The sequence below is a fragment of the Phoca vitulina genome, unplaced genomic scaffold, assembly GCF_004348235.1.
Source record: "Phoca vitulina isolate PV1807 unplaced genomic scaffold, GSC_HSeal_1.0 scaffold11, whole genome shotgun sequence".
Lineage (NCBI taxonomy): Eukaryota > Metazoa > Chordata > Mammalia > Carnivora > Phocidae > Phoca > Phoca vitulina.
The window spans coordinates 47,319,525-47,344,303 of NW_022589714.1; the positions used below are offsets into that span (position 1 = coordinate 47,319,525).

Below are 24,779 nucleotides of genomic sequence, written 5' to 3' on the forward strand. Positions count from 1 at the left end.
GGAAGGAAGGAAGGAAGGAAGGAAGGAAGGAAGGAAGGAAGGAAGGAAGGAAGGAAGGAAAGGTTCTTAGGCCTTTTCAAAATTTTCCCTTTCAAAACGCATGAGTTGTGCAAGAAAAATCCACATTCCACATTAACAAGACAGGGGTTATAATAAGAACTTGATTTCTTACAGGCAATACTTTCATCTTATGTTTTATTTTTTTAAAGCAAGCTTTTGTTGTAAGGAATCAAGTCAGTTAATAAAGAGGGATAGGAGAGTAGGCAGTGGACACTTCCTTTTCATTTTTCCCCCCAAAGTGCAGGAATTGGAGGGGAGGGTGGTCTCTCCAGGTCCTCACATCACTTCAGGGGCAACAGAGCAGACCCGGAGGCAGGCGTAGGAGGGCCGCCCCCAGGTCCAAGCAGAGCGCAGGCCCGGAATTCAGAGGCTCAGCCTCCACGGACCGGCAGCCGGCCAGGGGTCTCGGTTTCCACGCCTGTAGAACGGTAGCACGGCCCGGCTCTCACGATGCCCTAGGAGGTGCTAACAAGGAACCGCCCTCCTGGGTGTGGACCTGTTTCTCGGACTACAGGAGCCGGCTGAAGAGAAACAAAGCACCGCGTGCCCTCTCTCCCTAAGTAGTTCCAGGGGATCCTTCTACGTGGGGGGCCGGACATGTCCGGCAGAGACCGGCCCCACAGACCACGGAACCCTTCGCGCCCACGACGACCCAGCACGAGCCCGACCGCCTCGGCGGGCGGCGGCCTGCGGGGTGGCCACGTGACCCCGCCCGTTGCCCCGGGAGACGGGCGGCGCTTTGTTCTCAAAGCCCCGACTCTCCCACCCGGCGCCCCCGGCGGGGCGGGCGGGCGGGGGTGCGCGCGGGGTCGGCCCGGGCGCCTCCGCGCCGCCGTCAGGCCCCTCCCGGCCGCCCGCCCCCGCCGCCGCGCCGCGGTTGGTACGACCCGGGCCTCGAGGCTGCGCGGCCGCGGCGCCGACCCCAGAGCAGGCGGCCGGTCGCCGGGGAGGAGGTGAGCGGCGCGGAGCCGAAGCGCCGAGGGCTCCCTCTGCTGCCGGAGCCGGAGAGGGCCCGAGGCGGGCGTCCCGGGCGAGGAGGGCCGCACCCCGCGCCGCCCGCCCTGCGCCGCCTGCTCGTTGCGCGCCCAGGGCCTGACTTCTGGGTCCCCGCACCCCTCCTCCAGGCTCCTTTGTCCCGCCTGTGCCCCGAGAGGCCCTGAAGCTGCCCACCCTGCTCTTTTGGTCTGGCCGGGTCGGGCGCGCGGGGCCGGGCTCCGGACCCCCGGCGGCAGTTGGAGAGCCCCCTTCCCCGACGCCAACGGCGCGTCATTTCTCCCCAGCCCAGATTCCATCCGCAACATGCCGGACGTCGAGGAGAAGGTGCCCCTGAAGGACCCAGGCGATGCAGAGTGCCGGTCCCGCAAGCCCGAAACGTCAGCACCGACCCGGGAAGACCCGAGCGGCCCCAAGGACCACCCGGCCTGTAGGTCCCGTCGCCGCTCGGGGGCGCCCAGCCTGGGGCAGGGCGGAAGAGCAAGGGCCCGCCGTCCTCTCGTCGCCCTCCCCGGCCTCTCGGGTTGCCCTTCGCCTCGTCTCCCCCCGACCCAGTCCCTGCTTACAGGCCCTAGGCCCCCTGTGGACCCGAAGGTTGGTCTGGGAGGAAGAAGTGGCCCGGGCGGGATTACTTGGATCGGACAAGATTCGAGGCCGAGCGCGTTCACCGCCATCGTTGTTGTCGTTTGAATTTGTAGGTGGAAAATGGCGGACACTTGGGGTACTTTCAAAGAACCCAAGTGATCCTGGATGGGAATCACTCGGCGCTTCATGGACTCTGGAAGTCCTACGGCTCTGGGCTTCTGTTCTTGAGCTCTGCACTTTTATGTTCCTATTGGGTCACAGGTCTCTTCTGTACTTGCGTAGGTCGAACCTCACGGGGACTCATCCTGCATTTCTCTTCTAGTAATCTCTAGAGAATTTAAACAGGCATCAATCTGAAGACCTGTCCACATGTAAGAGTTTAACTCGAGTTAAACTCTTGAAGATTAAAATGGGAAAAATTAGTTCAAGGCCCTGGTACTCTGAAGTTGAATTGTGCTTGTTTCTCTGGTGGCCACGTGGGGTCGCTGCCGGCTAACAGAATGGCCCCAAAGTGACAAATTGGTGCATAGGAATTTATTTAGATAGGAATGAACCTGATGTGGGGGTGAATGCCAATTTTTTGTGAATACAGTGTAAACAATTTAAGTTCTTCGGGTGGCTATTTAAATGAATCCATAGGTAAAACAACCCTAAAGTGAGTAACCAAATTACCCCTTAAAAAAAAAAAGAATTTGACATTTTGTAGATTAGGTTGACTTGTTCAGTTACTGTATCATGTTGAAAATTTCTTTGTCCTTGGGATTTGGATTTTAAAAATCTACTTTAGTTGCACTTTCCCTCGAATTTCTCTTTGGGCCTTCCCCTTTCCTGAATTTTACAGCTGTTGGGAATTGCCTAGCACAACGGTACTTGGGAGCAGCAATCTTGTCAAAGTAGGCTCTGAACTTTGACTTGTAGTTGGAAAGTGTTTCTGTGGATAATCTTTCCCTCAGTCCTTCAGTAAGCTGCTATAACTCAATCTCCCTTGGAAGATTTTCTTTTATTTCTCATTTCGCATTAGTGAGTTAATGGATTATCTGTTTACATATTTGACTGTGTTTTGCCATTTTAGCTGAAACCAAAGGCTTCGGAGAGGCTGCAAAAATAAAGGGAACTTCAACTGTCCACTTAAGGTTCAGTTCATCTTTATGTTTACCTAAGCAAGGGCTCAGTGGCTTTTTGGGAAATTTGCAATCACCTTTTACCCATACATTTTTATTTTATTTATTTTAATTTTTAATTTCAAAGCAGTTCAACTTTGTTGAAAAGTAAACAACAAAAAAGGTGAATGCCCCCATTGTTAACATTCTGCCACATTGCGCTTGCTCTCTCTCTCTCTATATATGTATTTTTGTCCTTTCTTACTGAAAGTTAGGGTCATGACTTCTAAAAACTTCATCATGTATCTCCTAAGAATAAAGGCATTCTGTGTAACCTCTTTTCTACAATAACTATTTTTCCTTTTTACATTTTTAAATCTTCTTACTTACGGACAACTTAAACATTTACAAATGTAGACGAGTATGATGAGCCATGTTTACTCATTACCCAGCTTCAACAGTGACCAACTCATGGCCGATCTTCGTTCGTTTATATCCCCTCCATATCTGGGAACCAGATATTTTTCTGTGGACAAATTATGAAGTGCTATTGAAAGAGAATGAGAAAACACGATTTACTGTGTGCAACTTTGTTCCACATACCAAGTGATCATTCTGAGTATTGTGCCTGTTATGTGCGAATGGGCTCAGCTGGGTCTGTAGTAAGAACTTAGAGCGGCGGGTCCCAAATGCTAGTGCTGGTTTATGACAAAATTCTTCACAATATTTAGTGAACGGAAATAAAGACGTAATGGGTTTTTTCGAAAGCTAAATTGATTCAGTGTACAGGGCTCCTCTTTATCCTGACAATATTACCTTTCTGTTTTTGTGTGTGGGTGGGGAGTAGGGGTGTTTTTGGTTTTGGTTTTTTTTGGAGGTTAAGCTATTCTTTTATGAAATGATGGTTTGGTGGTGGTAGAGTGGATTTTTTTATTTGCTTATTTGCTTGTCTCACTGTCCACGCTTGGTAAAACAAAAGGTTGGCAAGTTGTCGTCAATTGCTCAGAAACTTTTTGGGAATGTCAGTAGCCTGTAAAATCCTAACACCTGGGAACTCCTGCTTTTTGAGACCAGGGACACTGGTGCCATTCAGTACCATCTCTGTGGAGAATTTAACTTTCATCAGAGGCAGGAAAAGGAGAGCAGAATCAGAATGCCCTTAGATAAATGCTTATGTTTGCAAATCACAAATTATTGTTTCTTTGCTGCTTTAATTATTACTTTACTTTTCAAGAGAAAGGCTTGTAATTAGTTTTTGTTATTTATAAAATAGCTTCTTTGTCCTCCCTTACTCCCATGCTGGACTACTGTAGGCACAGAGTTCAGAAAACCTAAATGACTAGAACGGTCAAATGAGTTGGTGTAAGATCAGTTTGATGAATCTAAATTTGGGGCCCACTCAGAGTGAGTCTCTGAATAAAATAGAAATTCGGAATGACTTGTGTCCACCATAAGTTCTTTTTTTTTTTGAAATGGAGATATAATTGATGTTAACATTAGTTTCAGGTGTACACCTGAGGATCTTTCTGTCACAGGTCTGATAGATACAGTTGACAACGTTTCTAAGCTGAGCAACAAGATTGGAATGAATCATGATTTCCACATGGAAGAAAAGGTTTCCCCTCCAAGCAGGTACCAGCTCTTCTGATTTTCCCATTTTATTCATCCTGGCATAGCTATTTAGCACTAATGGCTTCTGACCAGACTTGAAGCATTTTTATTTAATAATCTAATTTATAGTCAATAAAACTGGGGAAAAAATACAGTGTTTGAATATAAACCTTAAGAGGGCGCAACAACTTAAATAGAAGAATAATAATTATTAGTATTAGAGGGTCAAGAAGCAAATGTTATTTAACTAGTGAATAAGCCAAAGTAATTATTGTTGGAATGTTCACTTTGCGAGCCCCTGTTAATAATAAAATACCAGTAGGGTGGATTTCAGATCTTCTCCGATAGATGTGGAGGAAGTAGTGTGTGGTAGCTAGCTATTGTTGCCATCAAATTATTCCAGAACTTAACAGCTGAACCAGTGTTCGTTATCTCACAATTTCTGTGGGTCAGAGATCCGGGCTCGGTTTCATGGTGTCTCCCGCTCTAGTTGTAGTCATTGTGTTGAGTGCTAGCCAGAGCCTCCCTCAGCTCCGGGCCACATGGCAGCTGGCTTCCCTCACTCAGAGTGAGTGAGAAAATAAGGGTGTGAGAGATGGTGCCCAAAACAGAACCCACAGACTTTCTGTTACCTCATCTCCGAAGTGATCCCAGCACCTCGGCTACCTTTTGTTCGCTGGAAGGTAGACAACTGTGCCCACACTCCGGGAGATGAGCTTACACCAGTGTGAATATCAGGACTCCTAGGTCTTTGGAGTCATCCTATCGGCTCCCTGCCTCATAGCTCCTTCCAGTTACTCTTTTAAATGACCACAGATGATAAAATATGAATTTTCTTTTTTTAAAAAATGATTTTATTTATTTGAGAGTGAGTGAGTGAGAGAGAGAGTATGAGCAGTGGGGGAGAGGCAGAAGGAGAAGGAGAAGCAGATTCCTTGCTGAGCAGGGAGCCCCACGAGGGGCTCCATCCCAGGACCCTGGGATCATGACCTGAGCCGAAGGCAGACGCTTAACCAGCTGAGCCACCCAGGCACCCCCATAAGTCAGTTTAATTTATGAATCAGGATCAGAACTCTTGATAAATAATGCTCTCCCACCTCCATCAAGCTTCGCTTTGATTCTTAGTTATATTGACGTCGTAGCAAGTGAGAACCATTTGGGAAGTGTGAATTGAATGGCTCTGCTGGTTTATTGGCAGTTAAATGGGTAAATTCAATGTCAGATTTTAAAAACCGTTCTAATTTCCCACCAATAGATAAATGAGGGCAGCTTGTGATCAGTTTCCTTAAATGCTTTTGTGATCCGGCAGCCTCGGACTCTCTTACTCAAGTGCCGTTCTCTATGGTGCGCACTTCCCCTCCTCTTCGTGCTCTGATTTGCCCTTGCCTGGTGCCAAGCACAGCTTCTGTGGGACCAGGTTTTCCCCAAAACCCACATGTCCTAACATCTCTCTCACTGCTTAGATATGTTTGTGACGACAGAAGAGGAGAAACAATTGAAACTGGGAGAGTGAAGATCTGCTAAAGGGGCAGTAGCGAGGGAGCTGTGGGGCGGGTAGAAGCCACGAGAGAGGGAGAAATGAAGCAGGAGAAATAGTACCAGTCAGAGCTGGGTTTTCACGTAAGGTCATGCAGAATTTATATCAGGAAAAAGGTTGAAATAGAGTTTGACATGACTCATTTTTGGCAATTGGCTCTCTGTGCATAGGATGGTGTTAATAACAATCGTCCACCCCAAAGGGAAATCCCATGTTTGGGCATTCATTCATCAGGCGTATATTGAGTCCTTATGTGGCAGGCAAAATGCTGAGTGCTGGGGATAGAGAGAGATGTAGCTATAGCTAAACAACACGCTGTCATCACTGTCAGAAGTTTCTATAGGGAGGACAGTTGAATAACAGAAGAGACTGATCAGTTGACTCATAGTTCTGTGTATAGTTTCATGAGAGTGCTCAGTTGCTTAAGGAGGGTCAGAGAAGATCTGCCTACAGAGGAAGACTTGAGTCGAGTCTTAGAGGAGGAATAAGTGCTGCCCAGATGGTCTAGGTGGGAAAGAATGTTCCCGGCAGAGGAAACTATGTCAGAGGCAAGAATATGGTATGTTCTTTACAGGTACCTTGGTGTGGCTAGATACAAGATATGAGATAGAAGGAGATAAACTGGAAAAGGAGGCAGAGCAATGTCTGGAAGGGTCCCATAAGTGGTTTATGTTGCTGGTGAGGGGAAGCCCCTAAAGGTCTTTACCCGAGCATGGCATCATGGTCATAACTGCATTTCAGAAGTCCTTGATTTTAGAATGAATTGGTGAGGAACAGATAAAAAAGGGACAAGACTGAAGGCAGGGTGACCAGTGAATGGACTATTGCAGTAATCCAGGTAAGAGATGATGGGAGGAAGGGATGGATTCCAGAGGCATTTAAGAAGCACAATTGATGGAACTTGGAGATGGATTGGATAGATAGGATGAGGAGAAAAGAGTTGAGAACAATTCTAGTACACCTTAGACCATTGGACAGATTATAGTAGTTACCTCTGATGATTGAGAGTGGTGTGTTGGGAGAGGAACTTTGACTTTTTGTTTTATTCATCTTCTTATTGCTTGTTTTTTGTTTGTTTTACATGGAGCATGCATCACTGTATTTTTACATGGAGCATGCATTACTGTATTTTTTTAAGGGGGGATGTTTAATTCAAGAAAACCAGTAGCTACTTGGCAATGACTAGGTCTAACCTCAGACTTTTCAAATGGTTCTTTTTCTCTTACGAGTCTCACTGCAGGTTAGGGTCATCATTTAAATAAACTTTGAGAGGAAAATTAATTCCTGTCATTTCCTTTTTTAAATTTAAATTTAAATTTAAAATGAATACACATTTTTTTTTTTTAGATTTTATTTATTTATTTGACAGAGAGATCGAGAGAGAGAACAAGCAGGCAGAGAGGCAGGCAGAGAGGCAGGCAGAGGGAGAGGGAGAAGCAGGCTCCCCGGCGAGCAGGGAGCCCGATGCGGGGCTCGATCCCAGGACCCTGGGATCATGACCTGAGCCGAAGGCAGCCGCTTAACCAACTGAGCCACCCAGGCGCCCCTGAATACACATTTTTTTAAAGTAGTTTTGTTTTACAGAAAAAATGATTGGAAAGTACAGAGCTCCCACACAGCCCATCCTCTGCAGCACACAGATTCCACCGTTGTTTATATCTTCTAATCGTGAAGTCATTTGTTAGAGTTGATGATCTAGTATTAATACATTATTATTAACTCCAGTCCATAGGGTTCATTTTTTGTATATTCTTTGGGTTTTGAAAAATGTATAATGTCATGTATTCACCATTTTTGTATCATACAGAGTGATATCACTGCCCTAAAAATCCCCTGTGCTCTACTTGTTCACCCTTTTCTCCCTGCCCCACGATTCCTTGGCAACCACTGATCTTTTTACTGTCTCCATTAGTTTCCAGAATGTCCTGTAATTGGAATCATACAATATGTAGCCTTTTCAGATTGGCTCCCTTCATTTAGCAATATGTGTTCAAGAGTCTTTCATGTCTTTTGGGGCTTGATAGCTCATTTCTTTTTAATGCCGAGTAATATCCCATTGTCCAGATGTACCACGGTTTATTTGTCCACTCACAGAATGACATCTTGGTTGCTCCAAGTTTTGGGAATTATGAATAAAGCTGCTATAAACCTCCCTGTGCAAGTTTTTGTGTGGACACAAGTTTTCAACTCATTTGCTTAAATACAAAGGACAGTTGATGGATCATATGACAAGAGTATGTTTCGTTTTGTGAGAAGCTGCCATACTGTTTTCCAGAGTGGCTGTACCATTTTGCATTCCCACCAGCAATGCATGGGAGTTCCTAGAGTTGCTCCACAGCCTTGGCAGCATTTGGTGGTGTCAGTATTTTGGATTGGGGCATTCTCATAGATATTGATGTGTATGTCATTGTTATTTTAATTTGCAGCTCACTAATGACATGATGTTGAGCATCTTTTCATATGCTTATTTGCCATCTGTGTGATGACTTGTGAGGTGTCTGTTCAGATCTTTCCCCATTTTAAAATTGGGTTCTGTTCTTGTTGAGTTTTAAGAGTTCTTTGTATATTTTGGATACTAGTTCTTTTTTTTTTTTTTTAAGATTTTATTTATTAGAGCAAGTGTGAGCACAAGCAGGGTGAGTGGCAGTGGGAGAGGGAGAAGCAGACTCCCCGCTGAGCAGGGAGCCCCAATGTGGGACTCCATCCCAGGACCCCGGGATCGTGACCTGAGCCAAAGGTCTCAACTGACTGAGCCACCCAGGCGCCCCATGGATTCTAGTTCTTTATCAGATATATGTTCTGCAAAGATTGTGCTTTGTCTTTTCATCTCTTAACAGTGTCTGTCACAGAGCACAAGTTTTTAATTTTAATGGAGTCCAGTTTACCAATTTTTCCTTTCATGGATCATCATGCTTTTGGTGTTGTATCTAAAAGGTCATTGCCAAACCCAAGGTCACCTAGTTTTCTCCTATGTTATCTTCTGTGGTATCTATTTTTTACATTTACGTCTGTGATCCATTTGTGTAAGGTATGAGGTCTGTGTCTAGATACATTTTTTTGCATGTGGAGGTCCAGTTTTTCCAGCACCACATGCTGAAGAGACTATCCTTTCTAAATTGAATTGCCTTTGCTTCTATTTTTTTTTTTTTAGAAGAAGCAATGACTGATCTTTCTGGCCTCCTTGACTGGCTACCTGGTAGTGCCCCTGAGATTGGGACTACAGGGGGAACAGGTTTGGAAGGGGAAGATACTGAATTGAGTTTTAGATCTGCTGATTTAAGAAATACCTATGGATATTTGAGTATTATCAAAGAGGGAAAATCCTTTTCTAGATTTTAGGAGTGTGAGAAAAGAAAAGATGCTTTCGTTCATTGCTGTATGTATGCATAAATGGAAACTAAGTCACATACTGTCTAGGCCAGATGCAAATCGTGCTGCAGCTGGCCTGGTCTCCCTGGAGAGTTCTTCCTGCTGCAGAGGGAGGGCTGCTTGGAATCGTGAGCAGCCCTTCTGAGAGCTTTTACTGATGCCCTTGACATCCAAGTCTGACCCCAGCTTGTTCAACTTTGTCGCAGCCCAAACACAGTTCCTGGCCTTTCCTGTCAGTATGATGGTCTTTTGTCATATCAAATGCTGTTTGTTTGGGCCTTAGGAGATAATGACCTTCTAACAGTTTTTGGGTAAAGAAAGTAATTTGCTCATTTAACCCTCTTACAGTTTGGAAGGCCAGGTCAAGGAGACAATGCACAATGCCTTTTGGGACCATCTCAAAGAGCAATTGTCAGCTACTCCCCCAGACTTCAGTTGTGCTCTTGAACTTCTGAAAGAAATTAAAGAGGTGAGTGACCTACGTTCCACCTGGAGATGTAAGTTTCCTAGACATCCCCAAGGTCATTGGAATGTCAGTGGCTGACAGATCCTAACTGAACAGGGTCCATGAATCAGTCAGAGTCTAATCCGTAGACAGAAATCATACGGTAGTTTCAACAAGGAAGTTTTAATACAAAAATTATTATAACATGGAACTGAAGAAACAAGAGCTTTGAACTAGTAAGAAGCAAAACTCTAAAGTAGATGAAAATATCAGATAGAAGGAGAATACACCATACCCCTAGGGCTGAGAGAGAAGACGCAAGGACCCGGGACGGCATGGCTGTGCCGGGGAGGCCGTGTGTGCTGCTGACCACTGTGCAGGGGCCGGGGGCTGGGGCAGCTGCCCGTGCGCGAGGAGCCTGGGCCCGGACGAGGAGCCGCTTGCTCTGCACGAGCCAGCCACTGGCCAAGCCGCACACCCGTACTGCATCATGCCAAGTGAGTATTCCAGAACCAGGAGGAGAAGCTCTTGCCTCTTGTGATGTCTTTGTAGTATGTGGTGGGCACAGCCTAAGGTGAGCCCCCCCCCCCCAGTGATCCATACCTTTGTGTGATCCTCTGTCCTTGAGCGTGGACGAGATCTGTAACTTGCCTCTAAGCAGTATGCAAGCGTGCTGGCGTGTTGCGCCTAGAAATACATTTCACCGTGTAAGACTCCTGTCTTAGCAGAACGGAGAAACCCTCTCGCCGGCCTTGAAGAAGCAGACGGCTATGCAGTGAATGGCCTCTGGAGAGGGGCAGGGGGCAGGGAAATGCAGCTGGCCCCTAGGATCTGAGGGCAGCATCCACCCATCAAGTCTACAGCTGTAAGGAAACGAATTCTGCCAGCGATTTGAGTGAGCTTGGTAGCCGAGTCCTCCCTAGTCAAGCCTCCAAATGAGAATGTAGTCCAGCCCACACCTTGACTGCAGCCTTGTGAGACCCCGAGCAGAGGGCCCAGTTAAACTGCGGCTGGGCTCCTGCCCCACAGAAATTGTGAGATAAGAAAGAAATGTGTGTGCTGTTGGAAGGCTCTAAGTTTATGGGAATTTGTTATGCAGCCCAGAAAACTAATAGTGCCCTCTACAGATGAAGCTTAACAATTGTGCCACCTGGGGAAGGAAAAATATTTAAAGGACTTACTCCATTTCTCGGAGCAGAGAAGAGAATGATGGATTTGGAACTGAGAGACAATGAATTGGTAACTGTCACATTCCCCTCCTTTGGCTGCTTAGCTTCCATACGCACCCGTCCACACACATTGCAATTTTTGAAAAAAATCTCTTATTTCTACCTGCTAAGATCCAGTTGTCTTACAAGTTCTCGTTCTTTCCATAAAATGAGGAGACTCACAGCTCCTACAGCTACTGTGCCGGTTGCTATCAAACTCAGTCACGGTGCCGCTGAATATTCTGTTACTTAAGGCCTAATTGTAAAGTTAACTGCCAACAACCAATCTGTAAAATAATAGTGGGAAGAGAAGGAGAGAAGAAGAAAATGGGCAGCATAGACAAATAAACCCATGCCTGTGACAGGCAAAGAGAAAACTTACAGTCTTTGTTTCTGTACTTGGTCACATGGCTATGGTGGATCTGCATGGCTTCCTTCTACTGTTCATTCCATATTTCCCTTGTCCTGAGCCCGAGCCTCAGCTGATTGGGTTTCTTTATATGCCGAAGTGACTCAAACCTTCACTGCCAAAGAGTCTGAGTCCTTCAGCATTTTGCTGCTGTTGTATGTTTGCTGTGGTTTCCCAGTTACCTTTATCATTGGGTGTGGAAGTACTGAGAAGAACCTCAGAATCTTCTTGCCTTCATTGTGTAGCATCAACCTGGTTTCTCCGTACTCAGGATCATTTTCTCTAGCCACTAGAATAACTCCTTTTTCACCCTATTGGTTCAGTGGTATAAGGAGCCCAAAATGACCAGGTTCAGTCTCATCTTCTCATTCACTGGGACCAATGCAAGCATTCCTCCCAAATCGGCGGAGCCTAAAGTTGGCAGGATGGGCAACAGAAATTCTGCAGGTAGGTTATTAGGTATAAAAGTAAAAGGAACCAGTCCTACTTCCAGCCCTTGATTCCCAGGACCATGTTTTCTGGCTTTGGGAAATGACACCATATAATGGTCTTTGATTCAAAGAATATATTGCATCTTACAAGGCATAACCTCTTCCCTTCAGGATATTGTCCCTCAACTCATGCTGTAATCAAGTCTTCAATAAGCCATTCTGCTTTTCAGTTAAGGCCTGTTGATTCAAGGGGTATGTGGGTATGAACCCATTGCTGCACTTCCTTTGCTCTGAAATGCTCCGTGATCAGATGCAATGGTATGGGACATGCCAGGACCGGGACAGTGGGTAAGGCATTCTGTAAGTACACAGATGTTGGTGCTCATGAGAAGCATCGCAGACAGAGAAGACAAATCCACATCCAGAATATGTGTCTGTTCCAGTGAGGGTGAGTTTGCCCCCTCCACGATGGAAGAGGTTCAAAGAAATCATCTGCCACCAGGTGGCTGGCTCATCCTCCCTGGGGAATGGCATCTTATTTGGGCTTAGTTGTTTATATCTTTTAGGATTTTTAAAATTGTAAACATACATAACAAAATTTTTACCATGTTAATTATTTTCTTTTTAAAGTAGCCTCCATGCCCAATGTGGGGCTTGAACTCACGACCCTGAGATCAAGAGTTGCATGCTCTACCAACTGAGCCAGCTGGGCGCCCCACCATTTTAATCATTTCTAAGTGTTAAAATTCAGTGGCATTAAGTACATTCACAACGTTGTGCGACCATCACACTATCATTTCCAGAATGTTCTTATCTTCCCAAGCAGAAACTGTACCCATTACCAGTAACTCTTCATTCCCCTCCTCCTCCAGTGTCTGGTATCCTCTGTTATACTTTGTGTGTTTGGCTACCCCAGCTACCTCATATAAGGGGAATCATCAGATATTTGTCCTTTTGTATGTGGCAGATTTCACTTTAGCATAATGTTTTCAAGGTTCGTCCATGTTGTGAGCATGGGTCAGAATTTCATTCCTTTTTATAGCCCAGTAAAATTCCATTGATGGATATATTGTATGGATATACTGCATTTTGTTTATCCATTCATCTGTTGATGGGCATTTGTGTTGTTTTCACATTTTGGCTATTGCAAGTAGTACTGCTATGAACACTCGTGTACAAGATTGTGTTTGAACACCTGTTTTCTGCTCTTTGGGGCATATACACAGGGGTGGCATTGCTGAGTTTGAGAAGCCACTAAACTGTTTTCCCCAGTGGCCACACCACTGTACATTCCCACCAGCAGGGTGTGAGGTCCCAGCTTTCCCACATTTTCCCCAGTGCTGCTTTCCTTTTCTCATTATAGCCATCTCGGTGGGTGTGAAGAGGAATCTCACTGTGGTTTGGATCTGCATGACCCTGATGGCTAATGGTGCTGAGCGTCTTTCCCTGTGCTTAGTGCCCAAGTTCTGGGTTGTCTTTGGAGAAAGGTTGACTCAAGTACTTTGTCCATTTTCAAATGGGGTTGTTTGTCTTTTTTTGTTGAGTTGTAAGAGTTCTTTATGTATTCTGGACAGTAGCCCCTTCTTAGGTAAGTGATTTGCAAATATATTCTCCCATTCTGTGGGTAGTCTCTTCACCCTCTTGATAGTGTCCTGTGCACAAAAGTTTTGCTCCTGATGAAGTCCAGTTGATCTAGCCTGTTCCTTCTACTTTTGGTGTCCTGTCTTGCCAAATCCAGGATTATGAAGATTTATTCCTTTATTTTCTTCTAAGAGTTTTAGAATTTTAGCTCTTCTGTTTAAGTCCTTGATCCATTTTGAGTTAATTTTTTTTTAAGATTTTATTTATTTATTTTACAGAGAGAGAGCACAAGCAGGGGAAGAGGCAGGCAGAGGGAGAGGGAGAAGCAGGCTTCCCGCTGAGTGAGAAACCTGATGCGGTGCTTGATCCCAGGACTGTGGGATCATGACCTGAGCCAGAGGCAGAGGCTTAGCCCACTAAGCCACCCAGGTGCCCCAAGTTAATTTTTTTTTTAAGATTTTATTTAAGAGAGAGAGTGAGAGCACGAGCGTGGGGTGGGGGTGGGGTGGGGGAGAGGGGCAAGCCGACTCTTTGCTGAGCAGGGAGCCTGATGCAGGGCTTGATCCCGGGACCCTGAGATCATGACCTGAGCTGAAGGCAGACGCTTAACCAACTGAGCCACCCAGGTGCCCCAAGTTAAAATTTTTATAAGGTGTAAGGTAAGGGTCCAACTTAATTTTTTTAAAGATTTATTAATTTATTAGAGAGTGGGGGAGGGTCAGAAGGAGAAGGAGAAAGATTTTTTTTTTAAGATTTTATTTATTTGAGAGAGAGAAAGAGACAGAGCATGAGGTGGGGGGAAGAGGGAGAAACAGACTCCCCGCTGACCAGGGAACCTGATGCGGGGCTCGATCCCAGGACCCTGAGATCATGACCTGAGCCAAAGGCAGATGTTTAACCAACTGAACCACCCAGGCACCCTGAGAGAAAGAGTCTTAAGCAGACTCTGCTCTCAGTGCAGAAATCTCATGACCCTGAGATCACGACCTGAGTCAGATGCTCAACTGACCCATCCAGGTGCCCCCTGACTTCATTCTTTTACTTGTGGATACCCAATTTCCTCAGCACCATTTACTGAAGAGACTGTCCTTTTTCCATTGAATGGTCTTGACATTGTTTTCAAATATTATTTGATCACATCTCCAGGTTTTATTTCTGGGCTCTCTATTGTATTCTGCTCTGTAGGTCTGTCCTATCGCAGTATATGTTTGGTCTCCTGTAGGCCATTTCATCTGGTGATAGAGTGCTGTGGGACAGGCCTCATCTTATGGTTAAGTGGGGCAGACAACACCTAGTTCCTCCTGGGAAGCTCAGGCCACACGGCCACCCCGTATCCTACGGTGAGATGTTTACTTCTGCAAAAGCCCAGGAGCAAGCCAGAAACCATTTCTCAAAAGGCAAATAGTGATTTGCGGAAGAGGGCATAGATCTGCCCTAAAGTCCTAGAGGTCTTGCTGTGATGCTGTCTTGGCGCCTTCCAGAGGCTGTTACGGCACCCTTACTTGCCGGGGACACAGTAAGTGTCACTGAACCTGCTGGGTCGCACGGCCCAAATGGCATCGCAGCTTGTAGGCGGCCTGGACTCGCTGCAGAGCCTGCTCTTGGCTCTGGTTCCCACCTGAAACTGGAAGCCTGATGAGTGACCCTAGATGAGTGTTGCAGGAGCAAACTCAAACGTGGTATGTGTTGCCTCAGAAATCCAGAAAGACCTATGAGCGTTGTGCGTCCTTTTTCATGGTGGGTGGTTTGAGGTTCAGCGAGTTGTCTTTCACCTGGGAGGGAAAAGCTTGACAAGGTGCAGACCACTGAAGCTCTAGCACCTTCACTGAGGCCACAGGCCGCTGACATTTGTGGGGCTTATCTGCCATCCTGTAGTTTGCACGTTTTCCTAAGGCATCAAAAGTACTTGCTACACGCGCTCATCAGGTCCAACGGGGATAGGGCCTTTTGAGTCAGACCTCACCCCCGGTACCGGTTTCGTATGAGTCAGGGTGCAGTCAGGAGAAGGACGCCACAGTAATTCGAGCCAAGCAAAGCCGCGGTGCCGCGGGACCGTGCCGCGGAGGAGCTCAGCAGGGCCAGGCGGGAAGACCTCTTCGCTGCGCAGTCTCTCTTTAGCACCCTCTGCTAACAAAACTTACTGTTGGGCCAGCCAGCAAAGGAAAAACAGTTCGAGGGCCTGGTCCTGTTTCCGTGGGCCCTGAAGGGTGCAGTCGGCGCTAAGAGCCTCCAGCCGGTAACTGGCATAGTTTACCATTTTCAGTAGAGAGCGTGGAGAAGCTAAATAGCTGGGCATCTTGCTCTGACAACACACTCTTCATTGAACCCCACTCCTCCCCCCTCCCCCCCACGTTCTGTATGTTATGGAGGCACAGAGAAGAATAAGAGAGTCTCTCTTCACAGGGAAATCATGTTTTGGGGTTAATAGGCTATTTCCAGAGCCTCTTAACTGTTCCTTGGCCTATTTCTTCCTTGCTCTTTGAAGTAAAATCATCTAAAAAAAAATGCCCGCATTGGGGCACCAGGGTGGCCCAGTCAGTTAAGCATCTGACTCGGTTTCGGCTCAGGTTGCGATCTCAGGGTCTTGAGATCGAGCCCTTTGTTGGGCTCCCTGCTCAGTGCAAAGTCTGCTTGAGATCCTCTCTCTCCCTCTCCCTCTGCCCCTCTCCCCACAACATGAGCGCTCGCACTCCCTCAAAGAAATAAAGCCCACTTTTTTAAAATTAAGATCTCTCAGGGCGCCTGGGTGGCTCAGTTGTTATGCGTCTGCCTTCGGCTCGGGTCATGATCCCAGGGTCTTGGGATCGAGCCCCGCATCGGGCTCCCTGCTCAGCGGGAAGCCTGCTTCTCCCTCTCCCACTCCCTCTGCTTGTGTTCCGTCTCTCGCTGTGTCTCTCTCTCTGTCAAATAAAATCTTTAATAAAAAAAAGTAAATAAAATTAAGAGTCTCTCATCACCATGTGACGTGTATTTTATATTGATTGTACTTTGCATTTCTTTTATCCACACTCCTTGATGTCACTTGTCTCTTCATCTCATTCTGCCTAGAAAATGATGCACCGTGGCTGTATTGATCCCCTAAAGCCTCGAACTCTCATCGGCCTCTCAACAAAGATAAATAATATTCTCTGGAAAATTTAGGGACCCCACTTCTTGGTCCCTAAAAGACAGGCTGATGTCTTTGGCTAAAGGGGTTGTGCATTAGAGAAGGTTTGGGGCTCCACACACAAAGCCCCCCCTTTGACTTTCTCTCCTGGGCAGATCCTGCTCTCACTGCTCTTACCGCACCAGAGCCGCCTACGGAGTGAGATTGAAGAAGCGCTGGACACGGGGCTCCTCGGGCGGAAAGCAGAACACGGGGCCCTCAATGTCCCTCTTCTCTCTAAGTACATTCTTGACATGATGACTCTGCTGTGCGCACCAGTTCGAGACGAAGCCGTGCAGAAGCTAGAGAACATTACAGACCCTGTTCGGTTACTGAGGTGTGAAACTTGACTGCCGTCCCTCGAACCCGCCTCAGCCCCTGGGCCAGACACTCCATTATAGCCCCGTCTTGGCTGGGTCTTCCCCTACTGAAGGCCTGACCAGTCCTCTCCTTGCTGGCCTACTAGCTTTTTTCCCTTTCTCCCAAAGATGGCCTTAGTTTGGTTGGGTCTCCTATGTAACATCATATTATAAAACATTGTGTGATCCTTCCAAGGAGTTCAAACATCCTTTCCCCAGATTTTCTTATTGCAGTTTACACAGTGTGAGGGGACAGGGATGGGAGGTTATCCCTATTTAATAGTTGGAGAAACCAAGACCCAGAAAGTTTAAAAAAAAAAAACGAAAAGAACAGAAGAGAGTGATTGGCGCAGAGATTGCTTCAGATACGCTGTCACTTGTGGTCCCCCTTCCCAGAAAGGTTCATCAGCCTGCTGGTGTGTGTTTCCTCTTGCTGACTCTGCCTTTGAAAAAGGATGATAGAATGAGCGTGTGGAGCGAGAGCTAGCCTGGAGGCTTCGAGGTCCAGAGACTTCTCTGTTCCTCACTCTGCTTTTCACTTACTCTGGGCCTGGGGTCCTGAGTCCCCTCAGTCACAGTGCCGTTTTTTGTAAATTTAGAAGATGGGACTAATTTTTTTTTTTTTAAAGGTTTTATTTATCAGAGAGAGAGAGAGAGAATGCATGAGTGGGGGGAGGGGCAGGCAGAGGGAGAAGGAGGCTCCCTGATGAGCAGGGAGCCCGACTCGGGGCTTGATCCCAGGACCCTGGAACCATGACCTGAACTGAAGGCAGATGCTTCACCAGCTGAGCCACCCAGGCACCCCGGAGGTGGGACTCATTTTAAAGCTTCTCCTCACTTTGGAACACAGTGATTTAATGACACTTTCTGTAGGGTCCCCTCTCACTAGATTTCCTTTCATAGTATATATTTTTTTTAGAATCTTTTTTTTTTTTTAAGATTTTATTTATTTGAGAGAGAGAGAGTGAGAGAGAACATGAGAGGGGAGAGGGTCAGAGGGAGAAGCAGACTCCCCACTGAGCAGGGAGCCTGATGTGGGACTCGATCCTAGGATTCCAGGATCATGACCTGAGCTGAAGGCAGTTGCTTAACCAACTGAGCCACCCAGGTGCCCCCCTTTCATAGTATATTTTATTTTCTCTTCTGTCAGAGGGATCTTCCAGGTTCTGGGCCTGATGAAAATGGACATGGTGAACTATACTATCCAGAGCCTTCAACCCCACCTGCAGGAACATTCCATCCAGCATGAACGGGCGACATTCCAGGAACTCCTCAATAAACAGCCAAGTATGTAAACAACCGGAGGTCCAGAGTGAGAAGATGGGACCTTGTGTGGGTCTGACTTCTGTGATGTTAGAGAGTACTCAGTCTCTTGGGAACAGAAAGTTTCTTCCTCAGGAAGGGGGAGGGAGAAGGAAGAGTTATCTAAGACAGACCAAAGCATTTATTTATTGACCGGGAGCAGATCGTGAAAAGAACCTTAGTCTTGAAGCTTTAGGGAGGCGGATGCCGCAGATGCTTGCCCGCTCTCTTCCTGTCCTAGGCCTCCTTGACCACACCACCAAGTGGCTGACCCAAGCGGCCGCAGACCTCACCACACCACTTCCGACTTGCCTGGACCCTTCCGACTCCGCCACTGTGGCCTGCTGCTCTCCAAACGAGGCAGTCGGCAGCCCGGAGCCCCTCAGCCCTACGATGGTACTGTCCCAGGGGTTCCTGAACCTCCTTCTCTGGGACCCTGCAAATGAAGAGTTCCCTGAGGTAGGCCCGAGGAGGGCATCGCCTTGTTTTGTGTCTGGGACCTCCATCTGGACCGGCTCCTCCTGACAGCCTCTTCTTCCCCGCTTCCCCAGACGCTGCTGATGGACAGGACCCGGCTGCAGGAGCTGGAGTCCCAGTTGCACCAGTTGACCGTCCTGGCCTCAGTTTTGCTGGTGGCCAGCAGTTTCTCTGGCAGTGTTTTGTTCGGCTCACCTCAGTTTGTGGATAAGCTGAAACGCATAACCAAAAACCTGATGGAGGAGTTCGACTCCAGGTGAGCTGCGTAGAGCTTTTCTAGAGAGATGGTAGCATGTGGTAGGAAGACGGAGCTGGGTAACGAGTGATTGCTTACATTCCACCGCAGGCCACAAAGACTGGAACCGTCCACAGGGATCGTTGATATCTTTCCATAATGGTCTTGAGACTTGTGACAAAGAAAAGTAAAGCTTTCCTCCAAAAAGGGTAGTATGGAGGATAGTTTACTACAAAATGAGTCACGATCTTGTTTTCTACAAAGCAATCATTCTCTCCTTGAGGGGATGCCTGCCAGTGGACTGGTCTTAGGTATATCCAGGAGTTGATTAGTCAGTCAGCGATGTTCATTGAACATCTGTGTGCAGGGTGTCACATCGGAGGAAAAAAGGAATCAGAAGGCCCAGTTTGTCACTGTAATTGGTGACAGGACAAATGACCATGACCAAATGACCAAGAAAGTCTTAAAAATGTACATGCATATATATACATAAGTTCCATGGGGCTGAAGAATTGAGTGGATACCAAACTCTTATCCAGAGTTGATTTTATAGTTTATCTTGTTTTCTAAGAAGTAGAACATGGTCTCATATATAGAGAATAGTCGGAATCTGGAGCATAACAGTGAAGATACTGAGCCTCCCGCTGGGTCCTGCTGCTGCCAGGGACGGGGGTGAGGGCAGGAGGGGGGCTGGGAGTCTCCCTCTTGCTCAAGTGGGCCCAGCTTCTGGCATGGGGCTTCCCTGGCTCTGGGCCTCTGCCAGGGCCATCTGCTGGGTACCAGCCTACTCTCCTTCATGGTCCAGGCCTGAAGAGGCTATGCAGACTGTGAGTGAACAGGTGTCTCAGGAAATCCATCAAAGCCTCAAGAACATGGGCCTGGCTGCTCTGAGCAGTGACAACACAGCATCTCTGATAGGACAGCTCCAGAACATTGCCAAGAAGGAGAACTGTGTCCGCAGCGTCATTGGTGAGCATGCCTGTGGGGGTGGTGAGAACGTTTTGGGGAGAGGTAGATCCCATCCCTGGAAGTCAGTTACTGAACCATTTAACAATAAAAAGCAGGATCATTGGGCAAGTCACTGTTTAGGCTTTAGTTTTTTTCAAAATGCTGGATTGAAAATATATTCCTTTCAGTTTAAAGACTGATTCTGGTTCTAAGGAAGGTTTGCACCCAGGAATTCATGACTTCTGGGTAGGACATCCTGTTTACCTAATCTGGTTAAGTCATCCCTGGACTTCTGGGTCATTTTCTGACTATAGTCCGAGACATGACATCTACCCCCAACCTCCCAGCAACAAGAAGCTGATGCTAAATCAGCTGGAGGATATATTCCCACAGCAAGGACTCATCCCTGTTGGAATGGAGGGCATGCACTTGACCTTGCTCTTAACTTCAGCCATCCAAAGGATCGGTCTAAGATCCTCATGTTAGATACTCACCAGGATCTACTGGGGGAGGCTTAAGTCATCTTTTGAACAGTCAGAAATTTACTAGCCCACTCATTTGTGATCTTTGCTTTGTCCTTGGGAGCTAGATAGCAGCCCCCTTCGCGAACAAAATGAATGTCCTTATCTCCAGGTGGGTGGGCTAGTAAATATCTTGGTTGACTTAGAACTTGAGTGAGTAGAGCGGAGGGGCCGTGCGGCTCCCTGAAAGTTGTTTGCTTCTTCCCCGCTCACAGATCAGCGGATCCACTTGTTTCTCAAATGCTGTCTGGTCCTCGGTGTGCAGCGATCCCTGTTAGACCTCCCCGGAGGCCTTACTGTCATTGAAGCAGAACTGGCAGAACTGGGCCAAAAGTTTGTCAGCCTAACGCATCACAATCAGAAGGTGTTTGGCCCCTACTACACAGAGATCCTAAAAACCGTCATCCCTCCAGCCCAGGCCCTGGAAACCGAGGTGGAGTCTCTGTGAATGTACCGGCTCCAAGCCTGGCCCGTGGGACCCAGGAGAGAGCTCGGCATTCTCCTGGGGTGACCTCACCAGTGACACATCAGAGCAGGAAGCCTCCTCCCCTCCCGCAGCCGGTCCACCAGGGCTGAAGTGAGCAGCGTGTCAGCACCAACTGGCCCAAACTCATTCACTAATAAACTTCTGAACTGCAAGCAAACCTCCACCCTTCCTGTGCCGCGGCTGTGTCTGGGCCCTGTGCTCTGGGCCCCTAACTAGCCAAGAAGCCAAAAGACCCCCAGTCTGCCCCCACGGGCTAGGTGCTCCCTTCAGCATGCAGAGCTGAGAAGCCAAGACACCTGGGTGCTCGCATTATTTCTCTGAGGGTAAAGCATCTCTCTGAGGGCTCCGAGAAGCCTGTAGAACTATCCAAAGTGTGAGCAGAAGGGCTTCTCTGCAAGTCAGAAAGTCGTTTTGTCCAGTTCAGCTTGGGCTTGGGCATGGTCGAAAAAAGTTCTTAGAAACTTCACTTCGAGGACCAAGTTCCCCTGAGGGTTTCAAATGATACAGCAGGCAGTGAGGAAATAGTAAGAGCCTCAGCTGCTGCTTCGGTGGCCGAGGCTGCAGCAGGGGTGGGGGGCGGTGGGCAAACTGAGGCCGCGGGGCTGTGTGCTGTGAGCAAGTGGTTCGCAGAGGGCACGCCTCTGAGTTCATGGGATTTCCCGCTCTCCAGGAGTTGGAGGGGAGGCTTGGACTGTTTGGTCAGTGACTGACTTGCATCAAGTCTCTTGTTGGTCCTGTTCTCCCGCTGCGTGAGCTTCCTGTTCCCTCATCTCTAAGCTTAGACACCCCGCTTTGACAGAGGCCACGTGGGCATTTAGAGGTGGTACAGCGGCCGTCCTTCTTCCCCTTTCCAGTCCGGGGCTCTGGTGGCAGTTGGAGCTGTGAGCTCCTGTTGGCATCACAAACGAGAGGTTCTGGGAAGGGCCCGGGCTCGCCTCCTGGCACGTAGAGATCCAGCCCGTCCTCCTCAGGCTGACTGCCGCAGACCAGCCCAACCTCGTACAGCAAAATGAGGAAGATATTCCACTTAGATTGGGCCCTTTTTAAGTAATGGACAAGAGAAAATGAACATTCACTATGTGCTCTCAAGGTAATGGGAAGAGAAACAATGTTCTCACCATTTTGGGAATGGAGGGGGCTGCCTGTAACACACAGAATCTGGGAAGAACAACAGAAGGGGCATTTGAGTTCCATCAGCCATGGGTTGGTTCCTAACTGACTTCCTTTCTAGAGAGATGGGTGACACAGCTGGGTCAACAGTGTGGCCATGACCAGAAACCCTGGAGGGCCTGGATAGACATCCTCAGGATGGGGAAGCCCAAAAAAAGGGCATGTTTGATAAACAGTGAAGCTTGCCTAGATGGATTCTCTGATTTGCAATGATTAATTTGAATTTCTTAAAAGTCCACATTTTGGAAGCCTCCTCCTCTTCGAGGCAGAGGTGTTCTGAAGGGACCTCTGTGAAAAGGACTGCGTGGGTGGGGGATGCAGACACTGAGCTGACAGTAGAACCTTGCTTTCTACTTCATAATTAAAATCTGGGATGATCCATTTCTTAGAAATTTCAGGTTGATTTTCTCATGCTTCCACACAGAGGAGACAGGGATCCTGACCATTTCATCCTGCCCATGGCTTGAGGGATATATATTTAACATTGAGGGAAAATACACATAATATAAAACTTGCCATTAGTGACATTTAGTACATTCACAATATTGGTCAACTATCACCACTGTCTACTTCCAGAACATTTTCATCACCTCAAAAGGAAGTCACATACCCGTTAACCTCTCACTTAATTCTTCCCTCCCCCGAGGCTCTGGCAGCCACTACTCTGCTTTTTGTTTCGGTGAAATTTTCTTTCTTTCTTAATTTCTTTTTTTTTTTTTTTAAGAGCTATTTATTTGAGAGAAAGAGAGGGAGCATGTGCACATGTGAGTAGGGGAGGGGCAGAGGGAGAGAGAGAGAGTCCCAAGCAGGCTCCCTGCTGAGTGCAGAGCCTGACACCTGAGCTGAAACCCAAGAGTCAGATGCTCAACTGACTAAGCCACCCAGGCGCCCGATTTTTTTTTTTTTTAAATTACAGAAATCTTGGTGGGTGTGACATGAAATCTCACTGTGGTTTGATTTGCATTTCCCTGATAGCTAGTGATCTTGGGTATCTTTTCATGTGTTTCTTGGGCATTTGTATGTCTTAAGTGGAAAATGTTTATTTTAGTCCTCTGCCCATTTTTGAATTGGGTTGTTTCGTTGTTGAATTGTAAGAGTTCTTTATATATTCTGGATAGTAGACCTTTGTTAGGTAAATGATTTGCAAATGTATTCTCCTATTCTGTGGATAGTCTTTTCACTTTCTTGATAGTGTCCTTTGATGCACAAAAGTTTTAATTTTGATGAAGTCCAACTTATTAGGTTTTCTTTTTATGGATTGTGCTTTTGCCGTCAAGTCTAGGAACTCTTTGCTCAGCCCTAGATTCCAAAATTTCCTCCTAAGTTTTTTTTTTGCTGAAAGTTGTATAGTTTTGTTTTACATTTAAGTCTATGATCCATTAGAGTTAATTTTGTGTAAGGTGTGAGACTTAGTTGAGGTACTTTTTTTTCCCTCTTGTCTATGAATGTCCAGTTGCTCCAGTATCTTTGTTGAAAAGGCTACCTTTCCTCTATTGAATTGCTTTTGCACATTATAAATTTGGCATATTTGTCTGGGTCTCTTTTCTGGGTTTTCTATTCTGTTCCACTGATCTATGTGTCTGTCTCTCTTCCACACAACACAGTACTGATTACTGTAGCTATATAATAAGTCTTGAAATTGGGTAGACTGATTATTCCCACTTTATTCTTCTGTTTCAATGTTTTGTTTTGTTTTGTTTTTAAGCTATTCTAGTTTCTTTGCCTTTCCATGGACTAATCTTGTTTATATCTACAAAAAAAATTGCTGGAATTTTGATAGATACTATGTTAAACCTGTGTATCAATTTGGGGAGAATTGACATCTTTACAAAGTTGAAAGTTCCAGTCCATGAATATGGTATATCTCTCCAGTTATTTAGATCTTTTTTGAGTCTTTCATCAGGACTGTGCAGATTTTTTTTTTTTTAAGTTTTCTTTTTCTTAGTAATCTCTACACCCAACGTGAGGCTCGAACTCACAACCCTGAGATCAAGAGTCACATGCTCTTCCGACTGAGCCAGCCAGGTGCCCCAGGACTGTGTAATTTTTATCATGTAAGTCCTTAACATATTGGATTTATACCTAAGAGTTTCATTTTTTTGAGTGATTACAAATGGTGTTTTATTTTTAATTGTGGTGTCTACATGTTCATTTCTACAAATAGAATGGACTTTTGCAAGTTTATTTTGTATTCTGTGATCTTAACTCACTTATTCTAATAATTTTCTTGTAGATTCTTTGGAATTTTCTACATAGACAATCGTAATCTGCAAATAGGGACACTTTAATTTCTTTTCTGATATGGATGCCTATTATTTCCTTTTCTTGCCTTATTGCACTGGCTAGAACTCTCAGAATTTTAAGACTGGTAATGTGGAATCCTTTCTTTGTTCCTAATCTTAAGGGGAAAACATTCAGTTTTTCACCATTAAATATAATATTGGTTGTAGGTTTTTGTAAATGTTCTTTTTTTTTTTTAAGATTTTCTTTGTCAGAGAGAGAGAAAGAGCACAAGCAGGGGGAGTGACAGGCAGAGGGAGAAGCAGATTCCCCACTAAACAAAGACCCGTTGTGGGACTCGATCCCAGGACGCTGGGATCATGACCTGAGCCGAAGGCAGGCGCTTAACCAACTGAGCCACCCAGGCGCCCCGGTTTTTATAAATGTTCTTAATGAAGTTTAAAGAAATCCCTCTCTGTATTAAGTACCACAAATTTAGTGCCTTGAGACAAGGCAAATTTATTATCTACAGTTCTGGGTGTGAGAAGTCCACAGTGGGTCTGACCAGCTAAAATTAAGGTGTAGG

The 24,779-nt window shown here is 46.5% G+C and overlaps 1 protein-coding gene and 1 non-coding gene across 6 annotated transcripts in view; one reads left to right on the plus strand and one right to left on the minus strand.

The window, feature by feature from the left end:
* TCP11 (t-complex 11) overlaps positions 1–20,965 on the plus strand; it is a 26,611-nt gene extending 5,646 nt beyond the window's left edge. The window contains exons 2-10 of one of the 5 annotated variants that reach the window (XM_032410192.1): positions 1,346–1,474; positions 4,250–4,370; positions 9,604–9,724; positions 16,591–16,811; positions 17,984–18,120; positions 18,377–18,594; positions 18,687–18,868; positions 19,653–19,816; positions 20,532–20,965. In XM_032410192.1, the coding sequence (XP_032266083.1) occupies positions 1,360–1,474; positions 4,250–4,370; positions 9,604–9,724; positions 16,591–16,811; positions 17,984–18,120; positions 18,377–18,594; positions 18,687–18,868; positions 19,653–19,816; positions 20,532–20,764 (1,512 nt within the window). In that variant the 5' untranslated portion in view covers positions 1,346–1,359 and the 3' untranslated portion in view covers positions 20,765–20,965. Of the gene's footprint in view, positions 1–1,345; positions 1,484–4,249; positions 4,371–9,603; positions 9,725–16,590; positions 16,812–17,983; positions 18,121–18,376; positions 18,595–18,686; positions 18,869–19,652; positions 19,817–20,506 lie in introns of those variants that run through there. The other 4 variants (XM_032410190.1, XM_032410193.1, XM_032410191.1 and 1 more) reach the window with 4 other exon arrangements.
* A 2,962-nt stretch (positions 20,966–23,927) lies between these two features.
* TRNAK-CUU lies at positions 23,928–24,000 on the minus strand. Its single transcript has one exon. It is a non-coding gene; the product is annotated as a tRNA-Lys (tRNA).
* Between the last annotated feature and the right edge of the window lie 779 nt (positions 24,001–24,779).